This window comes from Bombina bombina, chromosome 10, assembly GCF_027579735.1.
Source record: "Bombina bombina isolate aBomBom1 chromosome 10, aBomBom1.pri, whole genome shotgun sequence".
Classification (NCBI taxonomy): Eukaryota; Metazoa; Chordata; class Amphibia; order Anura; family Bombinatoridae; genus Bombina; species Bombina bombina.
The window spans coordinates 170,676,275-170,694,083 of record NC_069508.1 but is presented as its reverse complement, the minus strand read 5'-3'; the positions used below and the strand labels follow the sequence as shown (position 1 = coordinate 170,694,083).

Genomic DNA, 17,809 nt, shown 5'->3' with positions numbered 1-17,809 from the left:
CTGTATGAGATCTTGTGTTCTTGCAAAGTGGTGGTTAGGAACTTCATCTCTCTACGCTTTTGTAGTGTAGCTGGGCTCAGGTCTGAGAATATTTGAAGAGGAACTCCAGCATGTTGAATCGGGTGTTTATTTCTGCTGTTATTGATGATTTCCTCCTTATCCTTATAGTTTAGTAGCCGGATGATAACATCCCTTGGGGGAGCCTTATTAGATGGTTTGGGGCGCAAAGCCCTATGAGCCCTTTCTATCAGGATCTCTGGGGCCATAGGTGTGCCTTTAAGTGTTCTAAAAAGGTCCTGCAGATACCCTTGCAATGCTCCAGGACCTATTGACTCAGGGATACCACTGATGGGCAGATTGTTTCGTCGGCCTCGATTGTCTAAATCTTCTATGCGCTCTAGTAGGGTTTGCACCGTGTTTGTATTTTGCAGTGTCTGCGTTGTGGTAGTTTTTAGTTTATCCTGCATGGCAGCTTGGTTTTGTTCTACCACTGCCACTCTCTGTGTAACTTCAGTCAAGTCCCTACGCAGCTCACTAAATAAGTTCTTTATTTCTGTGACTACTCCTCTTACATCCTCCTTAGAGGAGAGTGATTTTATGTCCTCTTTGGTTACATAACACGTTACATCCATTGGTGCTGTTGATGCTTGTGTAGTACTGTAGTTTGTGACTGTAACGGTCCTTCTTCTACAGCTGGCAAGTCTGCACTTTTTAAGTAGTGGTTAATGTTCCTTCTTTTAGGCCCTTTGTCTTGTGCCCCTGCTTTCTTCTGTGCCATGCTGGATAGCCTATATGTATTGTGTGTATGTTGAGGATCTGCAGGTCTCCCAGGACCTCCTTTTAAAGTGTAGCCCCTTGTAAATTCAAGTAGCGCTGGGTAGGCCTTGGTGAGGGAATGCGCATGTGGCTTTGGCTGTGTGAACGCAGTATAATGCTTGTATAGAGTTGCTGGCTCTACCCCTCTATCACTGCATTTGTGATTATGCCGGCTATCCTTCAGTCACACTCCCTGTAACCCGCTCCCTTGGCCTAGTTTATGTATGGCCTAATTGATGTGCGTCAGTTTTTGATATGGGGAGAAAAGATATATAAAGTATTCCCCTTAATGTTAGGCTCTTGTACCCGTTTTCAATCTTACTTAGCCAGTTACTATCTTGTGAGCCTGCGTTTGTTATGCCCGGTAAGTGGGTGATGTTACCTCTGGTGCATTATTTCAGCAGGCCAGGCCTGTCGGCTCCCACGTTTTGGGCCTTCGGTAGCGGCGCTGATGTTCTCTTTCTCAATCTCTCCCCTCAGCGGTGCCCCCCGAGATTGCCAGCTGCCACACTATGTATCTCCTGGATGGCGGGCTTCACTATCTGAGTCTCTTGCTACGATGTGCCCACACAAGCTTGTTAACTTTACACAGGCTGAGGCCTGTATCAGCTGCCCAAGGGTCCGAGCTATCCGCCACATTAGCATGCCAGTCAAACACCTGCAAAGTCCACAACTCCAGACCTCTAGTTGCTCCATAGCGTGCGGGTAAGTCGCTCTTGGTTGTAGCATGGTATCTCTCCCGCTGTGTGAGAGAGGCATTAAAGGTGGGACTGTTCTTAAGTAATGTAGAAGTTTGTGTCTCCTTTACCTCAGAAACCTTTGAAAAGCTGACTTCCATATTGTCTGCAGAGTAGACCTTTGTAAGAACTTGAGGCTCTGTATTACGTAAGATTACCTCTCCATGCTCAGCCATTTTGGGTGTGCTGCTATCTCCTTCTTCACCGGTGGTTCTTATGGTATATGTGAGATCTCAAAAACTGTTATACATCTGCTGATCTATCTTCATAAGCAGCTTATGTGCCAATAAGAGCAGGTCTCTCTCCATTATCAAGTTTGATGTAGCAGTGCAGTCTCGGTTTTAGTAGTCAGTTTAGTACCGCTCTAACCCGGGCGGCTGGGGGGGGTATGTGTTAGAAGGCTTTTGGCTGTACTCTCAGTAGGCTGAATCAGATCTCTGAAGGTCCAAGTGAGGTGTCCAGGTCACCCCATATAACGGCTTTCATATAAGATGGATCTGGGGTGAGATAAATTAGATCTTCATATTTTATTTAAAGGTTTGTTAAATTAAATTCAGAGAGCTTCATAAAGTGTGACTTATCATGGTCGCTGCATAGCCATGCCCCCCCTCTCTTCCAAGTTACTCGGAGGGTCAGGGAAGTGGAAGGGATATTTCAGCTTTTGGTATAGGGTGTCTTTGCCTCCTCCTGGTCGCTAGGTGATGAACTCCCAACAGTAATGAATCATGGACCACCATAAGAAAGAAAATGGAATACCATTCTAGTCTGGACAACACCCAGTGTATACTAGTTTTGTATTAATAAATCCTCTAGATACAAACATAAATCTTAATGGTAAACGAGAATCTCGAGGCACTTAGGAGCCAATGATCAAATACTAACCAGTATGGGAAGAAATCATGCAATATATTCTAATGTAGGTGTCTCTCCTTAACATCACAAACTCGGTATAGTGACATAAACAGGTATCAAGCTACAATTTGCCATCTAAGACCTTGCAGTTACAGATAATTTCACTAGAGTGGAGATCTTTAAGATTATCAGGGCCATGTGGGCCGAATTATCAAGGGCTGAATGGCCCTGAATATCCCTGTTTCCACGCGAGCCTTCAGGCTCGCCGGAAACAGGAGTTAAGAAGCAGGGGGCGGCATTGCTCAAGCAGTTCACTAGAATTCAGCAATGGCTGGCGGACATGATACTCTACAGTGTATCATGTCGCCAGACATTGATAAATCGGCCCCATAGTGCCCATCCACATTCCTATCTGAAGTGCAGACTTAAAGGGACAGTCTACACCAGAATTTTTATTGTTTTAAAAGATAGATAATCCCTTTATTACCCATTTCCCAGTTTTGCATAACCAACACAGTTATATTAATATACTTTTAACCTCTGTGATTATCTTGTATCTAAGCCTCTGCAATCTGCCCCTTTTTTCAGTTCTTTTGACAGACTTGCAGTCTAGCCAATCAGTGCCTGCTCCCAGATAACTTCTCGTGCACGAGAAGTTATCATGAAATACGTGAACTAACACCCTCTAGTGGTGGAAAACTGTTAAAATGCAATCTGAAAAAGGTGGGCTTCAAGGTCTAAGAAATTAGCATATGAACCTCCTAGGTTAAGCTTTCAACTAAGAATACCAAGAGAACAAAGCAAAATTGGTGATAAAAGTAAATTGGAAAATTGTTTAAAATTACATGCTCTATCTGAATCATGAAAGTTTATTTTGGCCTAGACTGTCCCTTTAATCTTTAGGATTGCATCCTAGGCATTCCCTTTAATACCCATAAAGTTCTTGTCCTTACCACCTCTATTGGAAGACTATTCCCTGAATAAACAACCCTTTCTATACAGAAGTGCATCCACATATTGCTCAGCTTAAAAGGACATTAAACCCAAACATTTGTTTTCATAATTCAGATAGAAAGTACAATTTTAAACTTTCTATTTTACTTATATTATCTAATTTGCTTTATTTTTCAGATATGCTTTGTTGAAGAAATAGCAATGCACATGATGCATCTATGTGCAGCCACCAATCAAAAGCTACTGAGCCTATCTACATATGCTTTTCAGCAAAGGATAGCAAGAGAATGAAGCATATTAGATAATAGAAGTAAATTAGAAAGTTGTTTAAAATGGCAAACTCTTTCTAAATCATGAAAGAAAAAATATGAGTTTAATATCCCTTTAATTAAATCAAATAATATAAGTGAAGGCTTTTCCAAGACCTCTCTGCATTCTATTATGCTGCTTACATATGTTAGATTCCATTATCATATTTGTCTGTATAGTTGCTATTTTCTCCATCTTGACCTTAATCATATTCCTTAAATAATTATAAAATGTACATTTGTAAAGCACTTTAGCATATTTGAATTTGACTAGAAGCAGTTTTGTAATTGGCAAAAGTGCTTCAGAAAAAAAGATATTACATCTGACAACTTTTCCCTTGCACGCGGCTCACCTAACATACACACGTCATAGGCAGGGTGATGTCACACATCACATGACTAGCAGAGCTTGGAGCACGAGCACATGTCTGAGTATATTATTTAAGTGTCTAATGAGTGGATGTAGCTTACCGGGTCTATGCAATTAAGAGCACGTGCACATGCTCTTAAAGCCTGAGATAAAGTCACATATTACATCTTCAGCAGCTTTCAGAATATGCACGAGTATCTGATGAGTGCACGTGACTCCCCAGTATATGCAGGTAAGGAAGTTCATCACTTGCAGTGAAGTCACACATGACATATCCAGAGCACTTACAGCATATGTGTGTCTTATTAGAGTATGCAGCTTACCTGTTACGTGCAAGTAATAATAATCACACATTACTGGGATCTAAAGTTCAACATCAAAAAGTAAAACATTATACATTTAGATAAAAAAAAAACCAAAAGGTTAATTACAGACTCAATGACGTTGTACTGACTGTTGTAAAAAAGAACTGTGACTTGGGAATTACTATTTTGGATTATTCAAAATTTGGTTGTATAGGAATCGGAATTAGCAGTATGTTACGCGTTTTACATCTTGAGTATTGTGTGCAGTCCTGAAGGCCGTATCTACAGGATAAAAATGAACTGGAGTTTGTACAAAGGAGGCTACAAAACAGGTGCCTGATCTAAACAATAGAATTGCAAAGAAAGACTTGGGGGCTAATTAGCTAAACTTTGCAGGTTCTGACACATTAATACATTAATAAATAGACCCCTATTTCCGTATACATGTGTTTTTCTATTAGGGTATTAAGTATTTTGGCACAACCTTCCAACTTTTTCAAGAAAATACAGAGATCTGTAGGTGGAAAAAGTTTAGATAATTACGCTTGGGGTTGAGAGACGATTTCATACACGCCCATGGATGCCCATTTTACAATAAATCAACAATTATGCTTTGTATTTTCTAACTTGAGTAAACATTTCTAAGTATTTCTTGCACCTCCAGTGTACTTATATTATGGTTTATGCTGTGCATGTTTAATACAATTTATTCCTGTGTAATTTACATACAAATTCAGGTTTTTTTTAATTAAAATACGATTTAAAATATGCTATTGTGATTGTTTTCTTTACCACTCTGTAATACACTGTGCTTTAGATTTAATACATTGTGCTTATGATGTAATACATCCTGCTTATGATGTAATACACCTTGCTTATGATGTAATACACCGTGCTTATGCTGTAATACACAGTGCTTATGATGTAATACACCGTGCTTATGATGTAATACACCATGCTTATGATGCAATACACTGTGCTTATAATGTAATACACCGTGCTTATGCTTATGATGTAATACACTGTGCTTATAATGTAATACACCTTGCTTATGATGTAATACACTGTGCTTATAATGTAATACACCGTGCTTATAATGTAATACACCATGCTTATGATGTAATACACCTTGCTTATGATGTAATACACCTTGCTTATGATGTACTACACCGTGCTTATGATGTAATACACCGTGCATATGATATAATACACTGTGCTTATGATGTACTACACCGTGCTTATGATGCAATACACCGTGCTTATGATGTAATACACCATGCTTATAATATAATACACTGTGGTTATGATGTAATACACCGTGCTTATAATGTAATACACTGTGCTTATAATGTAATACACCGTGCTTATGATGTAATACATCTTGCTTATGATGTACTACACCGTGCTTATGATGTACTACACAGTGCTTATGATGTACTACACCGTGCTTATGATGTACTACACTGTGCTTATAATGTTCTACACCGTGCTTATAATGTAATACCACGTGCTTATGATGTAATACACCGTGCTTATGATGTAATACACTGTGCTTATGATGTACTACACCGTGCTTATGATGTAATACACTGTGCTTATGATGTACTACACCGTGCTTATGATGTACTACACAGTGCTTATGATGCAATACACCATGCTTATAATGTAATACACTGTGCTTATGATGTACTACATCATGCTTATGATGTAATACACCGTGCTTATGATGTAATACACCGTGCTTATGATGTACTACACAGTGCTTATGATGTAATACACCATGCTTATAATGTAATACACCGTGCTTATGATGTACTACACCGTGCTTATTATGTACTACAACTTGCTTATGATGTAATACACAGTGCTTATGATGTAATACACCTTGCTTATGATGTACTACACTGTGCTTATGATGTACTACACTGTGCTTATGATGTACTACACCATGCTTATAATGTAATACCACGTGCTTATGATGTAATACACTGTGCTTATGATGTAATACACTGTGCTTATGATATACTACACCGTGCTTATAATTTAATACACCATGCTTATGATGTAATAAAACATGCTTATGATGTACTACACCGTGCTTATAATGTAATACACTGTGCTTATGATGTACTACACCATGCTTATAATGTAATACACAGTGCTTATGATGTAATACACCGTGCTTATGATGTAATACACCATACTTATAATGTAATACAACGTGCTTATGATGTACTACACCGTGCTTATAATTTAATACACTGTGTTTATGATGTACTACACCATGCTTATAATGTAATACACAGTGCTTATGATGTACACCATGCTTATAATGTAATACACCGTGCTTATGATGTACTAAACCGTGCTTATGATGTACTACACCGTGCTAATGATGTAATACACCATGCTTATAATACACTGTGCTTATAATGTAATACACTGTGCTTATAATGTATTACACCGTGCTTATGATGTACTACACCGTGCTTATGATGTACTACACCGTGCTTATGATGTAATACACCGTGCTTATGATGTACTACACCGTGCTTATGATGTAATACACCGTGCTTATGATGTACTACACCATGCTTATGATGCAATACACAGTGCTTATGATGTAATACACCGTGCTTATAATGTAATACACCGTGCTAATGATGTAATACACCGTGCTTATAATGTAATACACTGTGCTTTTGATGTAATACACCGTGCTTATGATATAATACACCGTGCTTATGATGTACTACACCTTGCTTATGATGTAATACACCGTGCTTATGATGTACTACACCATGCTTATGATGTGCTACACCATACTTATAATGTAATACCACGTGCTTATGATGTAATACACCGTACTTATGATGTAATACACTGTGCTTATGATGTACTACACCGTGCTTATGATGAACTATACCGTGCTTATAATGTAATACATCGTGCTTATGATGTAATACACCGTACTTATGTAATACAACATGCTTATGATGTACTACACCGTGCTTATAATGTTACTGTGCTTATGATGTACTACACCATGCTCATAATGTAATACACAGTGCTTATGATGTAATACACCGTGCTTATGATGTACTACACCGTGCTTATGATGTACTACACCGTGCTTATGATGTAATACACCATGCTTAATGATGTACTACACCTTGCTTATGATGTAATACACCGTGCTTATAATGTAATACACCGTGCTTATGATGGACTACACCGTGCTTATGATGTAATACACCGTGCTTATAATGTAATACACCGTGCTTATGATGTACTACACCATGCTTATGATGTACTACACCATGCTTATGATGTACTACACCGTGCTTATGATGTAATACACCGTGTTTATGATGTATTACACCGTGCTTATGATGTACTACACCGTGCTTATGATGTACTACACCGTGCTTATGATGTACTACACTGTGTTTATGATGTATTACACCGTGCTTATGATGTACTACACCGTGCTTATGATGTACTACACCGTGAGCACTACGTATTAAAGTATGCTTACTATTTAGCTATAAAATGAGCAGGGGCAGTGTGTAATATCCTGGGCAGTGCTCCCGCAGTGCGTAACACCCACATGTCAAAATACAATCACGCTGCAGAACTGCACTAGTGGTTCACTATAGGCTCGAGGGGGGGCTCTGCCCAGGATAATACACACTGCCCCCTGCTCATATTGTTCCACTCAATTGGCTGGCCAAATTAGGGTGGCAACATTGTGGAATGTGCACAGAGGAGGAGACTGGAACCCTCATTATACAGTTACATTGTGCGCACAAAATAGTTAATTCGTGCACACAACGTAACTCCATTGTTTGGGACACTTATTTTGTGTGCATTGTTGCATGTGCAGGAAATAGTTAAATAGTGGACAATATCTAATATGTCGGGCTCACTATCGGCTAGATTTGGAGTTTGGCGGTAAAAGGGCTGTTAACGCTCCGCGGGTTTTTTTCTGGCCGCACCATAAATTTAACTCTGGTATCGAGAGTTCAAACAAATGCTGCGTTAGGCTCCAAAAAAGGAGCGTAGAGCATTTTTACCGCAAATACAACTCTCGATACCAGAGTTGCTTACGGACGCGGCCGGCCTCAAAAACGTGCTCGTGCACGATTCTCCCATAGGAAACAATGGGGCTGTTTGAGCTGAAAAAAAACCTAACACCTGCAAAAAAGCAGCGTTCAGCTCCTAACGCAGCCCCATTGTTTCCTATGGGGAAACACTTCCTACGTCTGCACCTAACACTCTAACATGTACCCCGAGTCTAAACACCCCTAGCCTTACACTTATTAACCCCTAATCTGCCGCCCCCGCTATCGCTGACCCCTGCATTACACTTTTAACCCCTAATCTGCCGCTCCGTAAACCGCCGCCACCTACGTTATCCCTATGTATCCCTAATCTGCTGCCCTAACATCGCCGACCCCTATGTTATATTTATTAACCCCTAATCTGCCCCCCACAACGTCGCCGACACCTACCTACACTTATTAACCCCTAATCTGCCGACCGGACCTGAGCGCTACTATAATAAAGTTATTAACCCCTAATCCGCCTCACTAACCCTATCATAAATAGTATTAACCCCTAATCTGCCCTCCCTAACATCGCCGACACCTACCTTCAATTATTAACCCCTAATCTGCCGACCGGAGCTCACCGCTATTCTAATAAATGTATTAACCCCTAAAGCTAAGTCTAACCCTAACACTAACACCCCCCTAAGTTAAATATAATTTTTATCTAACGAAATAAATTAACTCTTATTAAATAAATGATTCCTATTTAAAGCTAAATACTTACCTGTAAAATAAATCCTAATATAGCTACAATATAAATTACATTTATATTATAGCTATTTTAGGATTAATATTTATTTTACAGGTAACTTTGTATTTATTTTAACCAGGTACAATAGCTATTAAATAGTTAAGAACTATTTAATAGTTACCTAGTTAAAATAATTACAAATTTACCTGTAAAATAAATCCTAACCTAAGTTATAATTAAACCTAACACTACCCTATCAATAAAATAATTAAATAAACTACCTACAATTACCTACAATTAACCTAACACTACACTATCAATAAATTAATTAAACACAATTGCTACAAATAAATACAATTAAATAAACTATCTAAAGTACAAAAAATAAAAAAGAACTAAGTTACAGAAAATAAAAAAATATTTACAAACATAAGAAAAATATTACAACAATTTTAAACTAATTACACCTACTCTAAGCCCCCTAATAAAATAACAAAGACCCCCAAAATAAAAAATTCCCTACCCTATTCTAAAATACAAAAATTACAAGCTCTTTTACCTTACCAGCCCTGAACAGGGCCCTTTGCGGGGCATGCCCCAAGAATTTCAGCTCTTTTGCCTGTAAAAAAAAACATACAATACCCCCCCCCCAACATTACAACCCACCACCCACATACCCCTAATCTAACCCAAACCCCCCTTAAATAAACCTAACACTAAGCCCCTGATGATCTTCCTACCTTGTCTTCACCATGCCAGGTTCACCGATCCGTCCTGGCTCCAAGATCTTCATCCAACCCAAGCGGGGGTTGGCGATCCATAATCCGGTGCTCCAAAGTCTTCCTCCTATCCGGCAAGAAGAGGACATCCGGACCGGCAAACATCTTCTCCAAGCGGCATCTTCTATGTTCTTCCATCCGATGACGACCGGCTCCATCTTGAAGACCTCCAGCGCGGATCCATCCTCTTCTTCCGACGACTAGACGACGAATGACGGTTCCTTTAAGGGACGTCATCCAAGATGGCGTCCCTCGAATTCCGATTGGCTGATAGGATTCTATCAGCCAATCGGAATTAAGGTAGGAATTTTCTGATTGGCTGATGGAATCAGCCAATCAGAATCAAGTTCAATCCGATTGGCTGATCCAATCAGCCAATCAGATTGAGCTCGCATTGTATTGGCTGATCGGAACAGCCAATAGAATGCGAGCTCAATCTGATTGGCTGATTGGATCAGCCAATCGGATTGAACTTGATTCTGATTGGCTGATTCCATCAGCCAATCAGAAAATTCCTACCTTAATTCCGATTGGCTGATAGAATCCTATCAGCCAATCGGAATTCGAGGGACGCCATCTTGGATGACGTCCCTTAAAGGAACCGTCATTCGTCGTCTAGTCGTCGGAAGAAGAGGATGGATCCGCGCTGGAGGTCTTCAAGATGGAGCCGGTCGTCATCGGATGGAAGAACATAGAAGATGCCGCTTGGAGAAGATGTTTGCCGGTCCGGATGTCCTCTTCTTGCCGGATAGGAGGAAGACTTTGGAGCACCGGATTATGGATCGCCAACCCCCGCTTGGGTTGGATGAAGATCTTGGAGCCAGGACGGATCGGTGAACCTGGCATGGTGAAGACAAGGTAGGAAGATCATCAGGGGCTTAGTGTTAGGTTTATTTAAGGGGGGTTTGGGTTAGATTAGGGGTATGTGGGTGGTGGGTTGTAATGTTGGGGGGGGGGTATTGTATGTTTTCTTTTACAGGCAAAAGAGCTGAACTTCTTGGGGCATGCCCCGCAAAGGGCCCTGTTCAGGGCTGGTAAGGTAAAAGAGCTTGTAACTTTTTAAATTTAGAATAGGGTAGGGAATTTTTTATTTTGGGGGTCTTTGTTATTTTATTAGGGGGCTTAGAGTAGGTGTAATTAGTTTAAAATTTTTGTAATATTTTTCTTATGTTTGTAAATATTTTTTTATTTTCTGTAACTTAGTTCTTTTTTATTTTTTGTACTTTAGATAGTTTATTTAATTGTATTTATTTGTAGCAATTGTGTTTAATTAATTTATTGATAGTGTAGTGTTAGGTTAATTGTAGGTAATTGTAGGTAGTTTATTTAATTATTTTATTGATAGGGTAGTGTTAGGTTTAATTATAACTTAGGTTAGGATTTATTTTACAGGTAAATTTGTAATTATTTTAACTAGGTAACTATTAAATAGTTCTTAACTATTTAATAGCTATTGTACCTGGTTAAAATAAATACAAAGTTACCTGTAAAATAAATATTAATCCTAAAATAGCTATAATATAAATGTAATTTATATTGTAGCTATATTAGGATTTATTTTACAGGTAAGTATTTAGCTTTAAATAGGAATCATTTATTTAATAAGAGTTAATTTATTTCGTTAGATAAAAATTATATTTAACTTAGGGGGGTGTTAGTGTTAGGGTTAGACTTAGCTTTAGGGGTTAATACATTTATTAGAATAGCGGTGAGCTCCGGTCGGCAGATTAGGGGTTAATAATTGAAGGTAGGTGTCGGCGATGTTAGGGAGGGCAGATTAGGGGTTAATACTATTTATGATAGGGTTAGTGAGGCGGATTAGGGGTTAATAACTTTATTATAGTAGCGCTCAGGTCCGCTCGGCAGATTAGGGGTTAATAAGTGTAGGTAGGTGTCGGCGACGTTGTGGGGGGCAGATTAGGGGTTAATAAATATAATATAGGGGTCGGCGGGGTTAGGGGCAGCAGATTAGGGGTACATAAGTATAACGTAGGTGGCGGTCGGCAGATTAGGGGTTAAAAATTTTAATCGAGTGGCGGCGATGTGGGGGGACCTCGGTTTAGGGGTACATAGGTAGTTTATGGGTGTTAGTGTACTTTAGGGTACAGTAGTTAAGAGCTTTATAAACCGGCGTTAGCCAGAAAGCTCTTAACTCCTGCTTTTTTCAGGCGGCTGGAATCTTGTCGTTAGAGCTCTAACGCTCACTGCAGAAACGACTCTAAATACCAGCGTTAGAAAGATCCCATTGAAAAGATAGGCTACGCAAATGGCGTAGGGGGATCTGCGGTATGGAAAAGTCGCGGCTGTAAAGTGAGCGTTAGACCCTTTAATCACTGACTCCAAATACCAGCGGGCGGCCAAAACCAGCGTTAGGAGCCTCTAACGCTGGTTTTGACGGCTACCGCCGAACTCTAAATCTAGGCCTTAGTATTTCATGGGGAGCACGGTGTATTACAGCATTGTAACGATTTTCCTTTTTTGTTCTCAATGTGACACCGGCGGGGCTCTGTACATTTTAAATCTAATGTTTATGTACCTTTATTATAAAAGTATTTTATTAAATAAATACACAATAATAAGCAAATTACACATTTATTAAAATAATTGTACAAAATATCTGTTTTGTGGAGTAAAGAAGGACATTGAACAAAATGTTTTCTTTCATGTTTCAGATAGAGCCGCAATTTTAAGCAACTTTCTAATTTACTCCTATTATCAATGTTTCTTCATTCTCTTGCTATCTTTATTTGAAACGCAAGAATGTAAGTTTAGAAGCCAGCCAATAAACAAGTGCTGTCAAGGGTCTGAACCAAAAACTGGCTCGCTCCTTAGCTTTAATGCCTTCTTTTTTAAATAAAGATAGCAAGAGAACAAATAAAAATTAATATAAGGAGTAAATTAGAAAGTTGCTTAAAATTGCATGCTCTATCTGAATCATGAAAGAAAAAAAAAATGGGTTTAGTGTCCCTTTAAGAACTAATTTTTCCACAGACTTCAACAAAATATCCATCTGCATTCTATTGAAGCTGCACAAATAAATATACTTGTTACAGCTACTAGAAAAAACAACCTGCTGGATATGTAAGATTGTGTAAATGTATGATTTTATATATATAAAAAAGTGTTTTTCTATTAATCTAGGTAATACTGCTGGTAGCGTGTGACATCTTTTAGAAAAACATTATGATTTATTGAACTTATATTTTCTTTTACAGGAAAAAGTTTTCGGATGTGTCAAGTTTTTTCTCTTTGCTTTAGCTAAAATGAAGGAATATTATTACAATTTATAGCACTCTTATGGGAATTCCCCATATTAGCAATGTACCTATAATTCACTATGCGGAGCATACAGATCCCCTGGGATAGTTATGTGTTTACCCAATAAAATTGTTTATTGCACAGTGCGCAATCAGGGACTGATCTTACATAAAATGACAAGTATAACCTGACGTTACATACAGAGAAAGGTGAGAGGTCTCTGACATATTTAGAATTGAGATGGTTTCTGATGCCTGAGATATGGACAAGGGTTAGTGATACTAAGACGGTGCTGCATAATTTAGTGAGTGTAGCGATGTGCCCCTAGGTGCCCTGTACTTACTAATAACTCACAAACGCCAAGTGGCTGGGCCATGACCACAGTATGGACAGATGATTTAAAACTCTCCTCTCTGGTGAGATAATCTAAAGCTCTCCGCTAAGGCGAGATAATCTAAAGCTCTCTGCTCTGGTGAGATGATCTAAAGCTCTCTGCTCTGACGAGATGATCTAAAGCTCTCTGCTCTGGTGAGATGATCTAAAGCTCTCTGCTCTGGTGAAATAATCTAAAGCTCTCTGCTCTGGTAAAATAATCTAAAGCTCTCTGCTCTGGTGAGATGATCTAAAGCTCTCTGCTCTGGTGAGATGATCTAAAGCTCTCTGCTCTGGTAAAATAATCTAAAGCTCTCTGCTCTGGTGAGATGATCTAAAGCTCTCCGTTAAGGCGAGATAATCTAAAGCTCTCCGTTAAGGCGAGATAATCTAAAGCTCTCTGCTCTGGTGAGATGATCTAAAGCTCTCCGTTAAGGCGAGATAATCTAAAGCTCTCTGCTCTGGTGAGATGATCTAAAGCTCTCTGCTCTGGTGAGATGATCTAAAGCTCTCTGCTCTGGTGAGATGATCTAAAGCTCTCTGCTCTGGTGAGATGATCTAAAGCTCTCTGCTCTGGTGAGATAATCTAAAGCTCTCTGCTCTGGTGAGATAATCTAAAGCTCTCTGCTCTGGTGAGATAATCTAAAGATCTCCGTTAAGGCAAGATAATCTAAAGCTCTCTGCTCTGGTGAGATGATCTAAAGCTCTCTGCTCTGGTGAGATGATCTAAAGCTCTCTGCTCTGACGAGATGATCTAAAGCTCTCTGCTCTGACGAGATGATCTAAAGCTCTCTGCTCTGGTGAGATAATCTAAAGCTCTCCGCTAAGGCGAGATAATCTAAAGCTCTCTGCTCTGGTGAGATGATCTAAAGCTCTCTGCTCTGACGAGATGATCTAAAGCTCTCTGCTCTGGTGAAATAATCTAAAGCTCTCTGCTCTGGCAAAATAATCTAAAGCTCTCTGCTCTGGTGAGATGATCTAAAGCTCTCTGCTCTGGTGAGGTGATCTAAAACTCTCTACTCTGACGAGATGATCTAAAGCTTTCTGCTCTGGTGAGATAATCTAAAGCTCTCTGCTCTGGTGAGATAATCTAAAACTCTGTGCTCTGACGAGATGATCTAAAGCTCTCTGCTCTGGTGAGATAATCTAAAGCTCTCTGCTCTGACGAGATGATCTAAAACTCTCTGCTCTGGTGAAATAATCTAAAGCTCTCTGCTCTGGTGAGATAATCTAAAGCTCTCTGCTCTGGCAAGATGATCTAAAGCTCTCTTCTCAGGCGAGATTATCTAAAGCTCTCTTCTCAGGCGAGATAATCTAATGATATCTGCTCTGGTGAGATGATCTAAAGCTCTCTGCTCTGGTGAGATAATCTAAAGCTCTCTGCTCTGACGAGATGATCTAAAGCTCTCTGCTCTGGTGAGATAATCTAAAGCTCTCTGCTCTGACGAGATGATCTAAAGCTCTCTGCTCTGGTGAGATGATCTAAAGCTCTCTTCTCAGGCGAGATGATCTAAAGCTCTCTTCTCAGGCGAGATGATCTAAAGCTCTCTTCTCAGGCGAGATAATCTAAAGCTCTCTTCTCAGGCGAGATAATCTAATGATATCTGCTCTGGTGAGATGATCTAAAACTCTCTGCTCTGGCGAGATGATCTAAAGCTCTCTTCTCAGGCGAGATGATCTAAAGCTCTCTTCTCAGGCGAGATAATCTAATGATATCTGCTCTGGTGAGATGATCTAAAGCTCTCTTCTCAGGCGAGATAATCTAATGATATCTGCTCTGGTGAGATGATCTAAAGCTCTCTGCTCTGGAGAGGTGATCTAAAGCTCTCTGCTCTGGCGAGATAATCTAAAGCTCTCTGCTCTGGTGAGATAATCTAAAACTCTCTGCTCTGGTGAGATAATCTAAAGCTCTCTGCTCTGACGAGATGATCTAAAGCTCTCTGCTCTGGTGAGATAATCTAAAACTCTCTGCTCTGGCGAGATAATCTAAAACTCTCTGCTCTGGCGAGATGATCTAAAGCTCTCTGCTCAGGCGAGATGATCTAAAGCTCTCTGCTCTGGCGAGATGATCTAAAGCTCTCTGCTCAGGCGAGATGATCTAAAGCTCTCTTCTCAGGCGAGATAATCTAATGATATCTGCTCTGGTGAGATGATCTAAAGCTCTCCGCTCTGGTGAGATGACCTAAGAGGTTTCTTCAGTATTGTGAGGTCTCTCAAAGAAATTTATATTTATAATGTCAAATTTTAACTTTAGAGCTCTTTATGTGCAGGTTCTGCATGTAAAGGGAAGACACATTCATTACAATGTAATGCTCAAAAAAGTCCCAGAAGTTGTCACATGATTTCTCTCCATGCCGGCAAGTTTTTGATCATCAGGCCCGATCTCTGCTTAAAGGGATATGAAACCCAACATTTTTCTTTCATGCATCACACATAGCATACAATTAAAAATCCTTTTACCCCTTATTATCAATTTACTTTGCTCTCTTGGTATTCTTTGCTGAAAAGCAATCCTAGGTAGGCCAAGGAGCATGCATGTGTCTATGTTATTATATTGCAGAAGCTTAACACCAGTACTTTAAATAATGTTATACACTTTTAAACACTAGATTAAAGCAGAGTTTCCATAATGTATCAAGGATTTGATGCTAAACTGCTGCCATATAATGTTCAGACACGTGCACGCTCTTGAGCCTATCTAGGTATGCTCTTCAACAAAGGATACAAAAACAAATTAAGTAAATTTGATTAGAGAAGTTAATTGCAAAGGTTTTTTTTTATGTTTTATTTTAATTGTACACTCAAACATTTTGGGTTTCAGTTCCCTTTGAAACAAACCACAATCCCTCTTATTGTTCAGCTCTACAGCAATGTATTAATTTCTCTAACAGTTGTTAAACACAGTATTATGAAATAACAGACAACATAGGAAAATCAGAACTTCACCGTCTCTCAGGTTAAGGCACTATATGCAACTTCAGCAGCATTTTCTTAGTTTAATTAATTTACTCCCCGCAAGCAGAAGCTGCTGCGCAGACAAACCCAGTAATTCAGCTAATATGGCCAGGAAGTAATAGTAACAATCATCAAATTAAAGTGGGGAGTTAGGAGGATGTGAACAACTTCAAAAACATACAAAAAAGTAAGTTTTCCTGGAAGAGCTGTTTATCAGAAAATATTACTAAAAAAATAGAAAACAGGACTGGTCAAAGGGAATAACCTGTGTGTATTTATAAAGTTTGTAACATTCAGTCCATGCTCAGTAACAATCAGTAATACTGTGTAGGCTTTGTTCATTCAGTTGAACGTTGACCAATAATAATTTGGCGCCCAGTTGCGGGACAGGACTGGCTGCTAGGAATTGTAAGATTTCCTGTACATGTTCGGATCTGAGGAATTTCTGTACATGTTCCTGTATATTTTCTCCATGCTTTCTTCAAACACAGCTCGGTGGCTCTTTCCCTTGTATTCAGCTGCTCTGCTAGACCAGAATTCCCCATTGTCCAGGTGCACAGGCTTCTCTGGAGCATAGCTTGTGCTGCGGAGAAAAGACAAAAATATATCCGTGTGTGTGACAACAGCGAGATTACTGGCTGCTAACTCTGCTTATGCTGCTTTTACTTTGTTTTTAACCGGTTATTTTATAAATGGATTCAGATTTTAGTAGAAAAAAGGACAGTAAATACGTTGTAATTACAAGACATTTCTGTTGTGTTGCTATAGAATAACATACAAGCCAAGTCTTAATGTTTGCAAAAGAAGTTAACATCATTTTTATGGCAATTATTTTCACTAGCCAATTGCCACCCACAATTTGCCTTATTTGGAGGAGCCAATAGGGGCTTTAGTCTACAGACAACAAGTCTAACCACTGTTTGTTATCAGTTAAAGTCAATTAGAGATAGACTTCAGAAGGTGCATTCCAAGGTCCAAAAGTCAGAAATTGGTCTGTTTTCAGAGATAAATAACATGAAAAAGGGGGCAAATATAAATAATGAAAATATATTACAAAGTTGTTTAATTACACATAACTAAACAATTTAGAGACCAATTTCACTATCCCTTTAAATCATTTTTGTACACTAGATTTTTCTTTGCATAAATATTTTGTAGATGATCCATTCATATAGCCAATATTGGAGTGTTTTGGTAACAATGTATAGTTTTGCTTATATTTTAATAACATTGTGCTGATTTTCAGACTCCTAGCCAAACCACTCCGCTTCAGTTCCGCCTGAAGCAGAAGTTAAGAAGT

General features: G+C 39.2%; 1 protein-coding gene across 4 annotated transcripts in view; it reads right to left on the bottom strand.

Moving 5' to 3' along the window:
* Positions 1-13,092: 13,092 nt before the first annotated feature.
* Positions 13,093-17,809, bottom strand: part of SPATA6 (spermatogenesis associated 6) — a 182,058-nt gene continuing 177,341 nt past the window's right edge. For all 4 annotated transcript variants that reach the window (XM_053693500.1, XM_053693499.1, XM_053693502.1 and 1 more), the window contains one exon: positions 13,093-17,092. In XM_053693500.1, the coding sequence (XP_053549475.1) occupies positions 16,909-17,092 (184 nt within the window). In that variant the 3' untranslated portion in view covers positions 13,093-16,908. The remainder of the gene's footprint in view (positions 17,093-17,809) is intronic.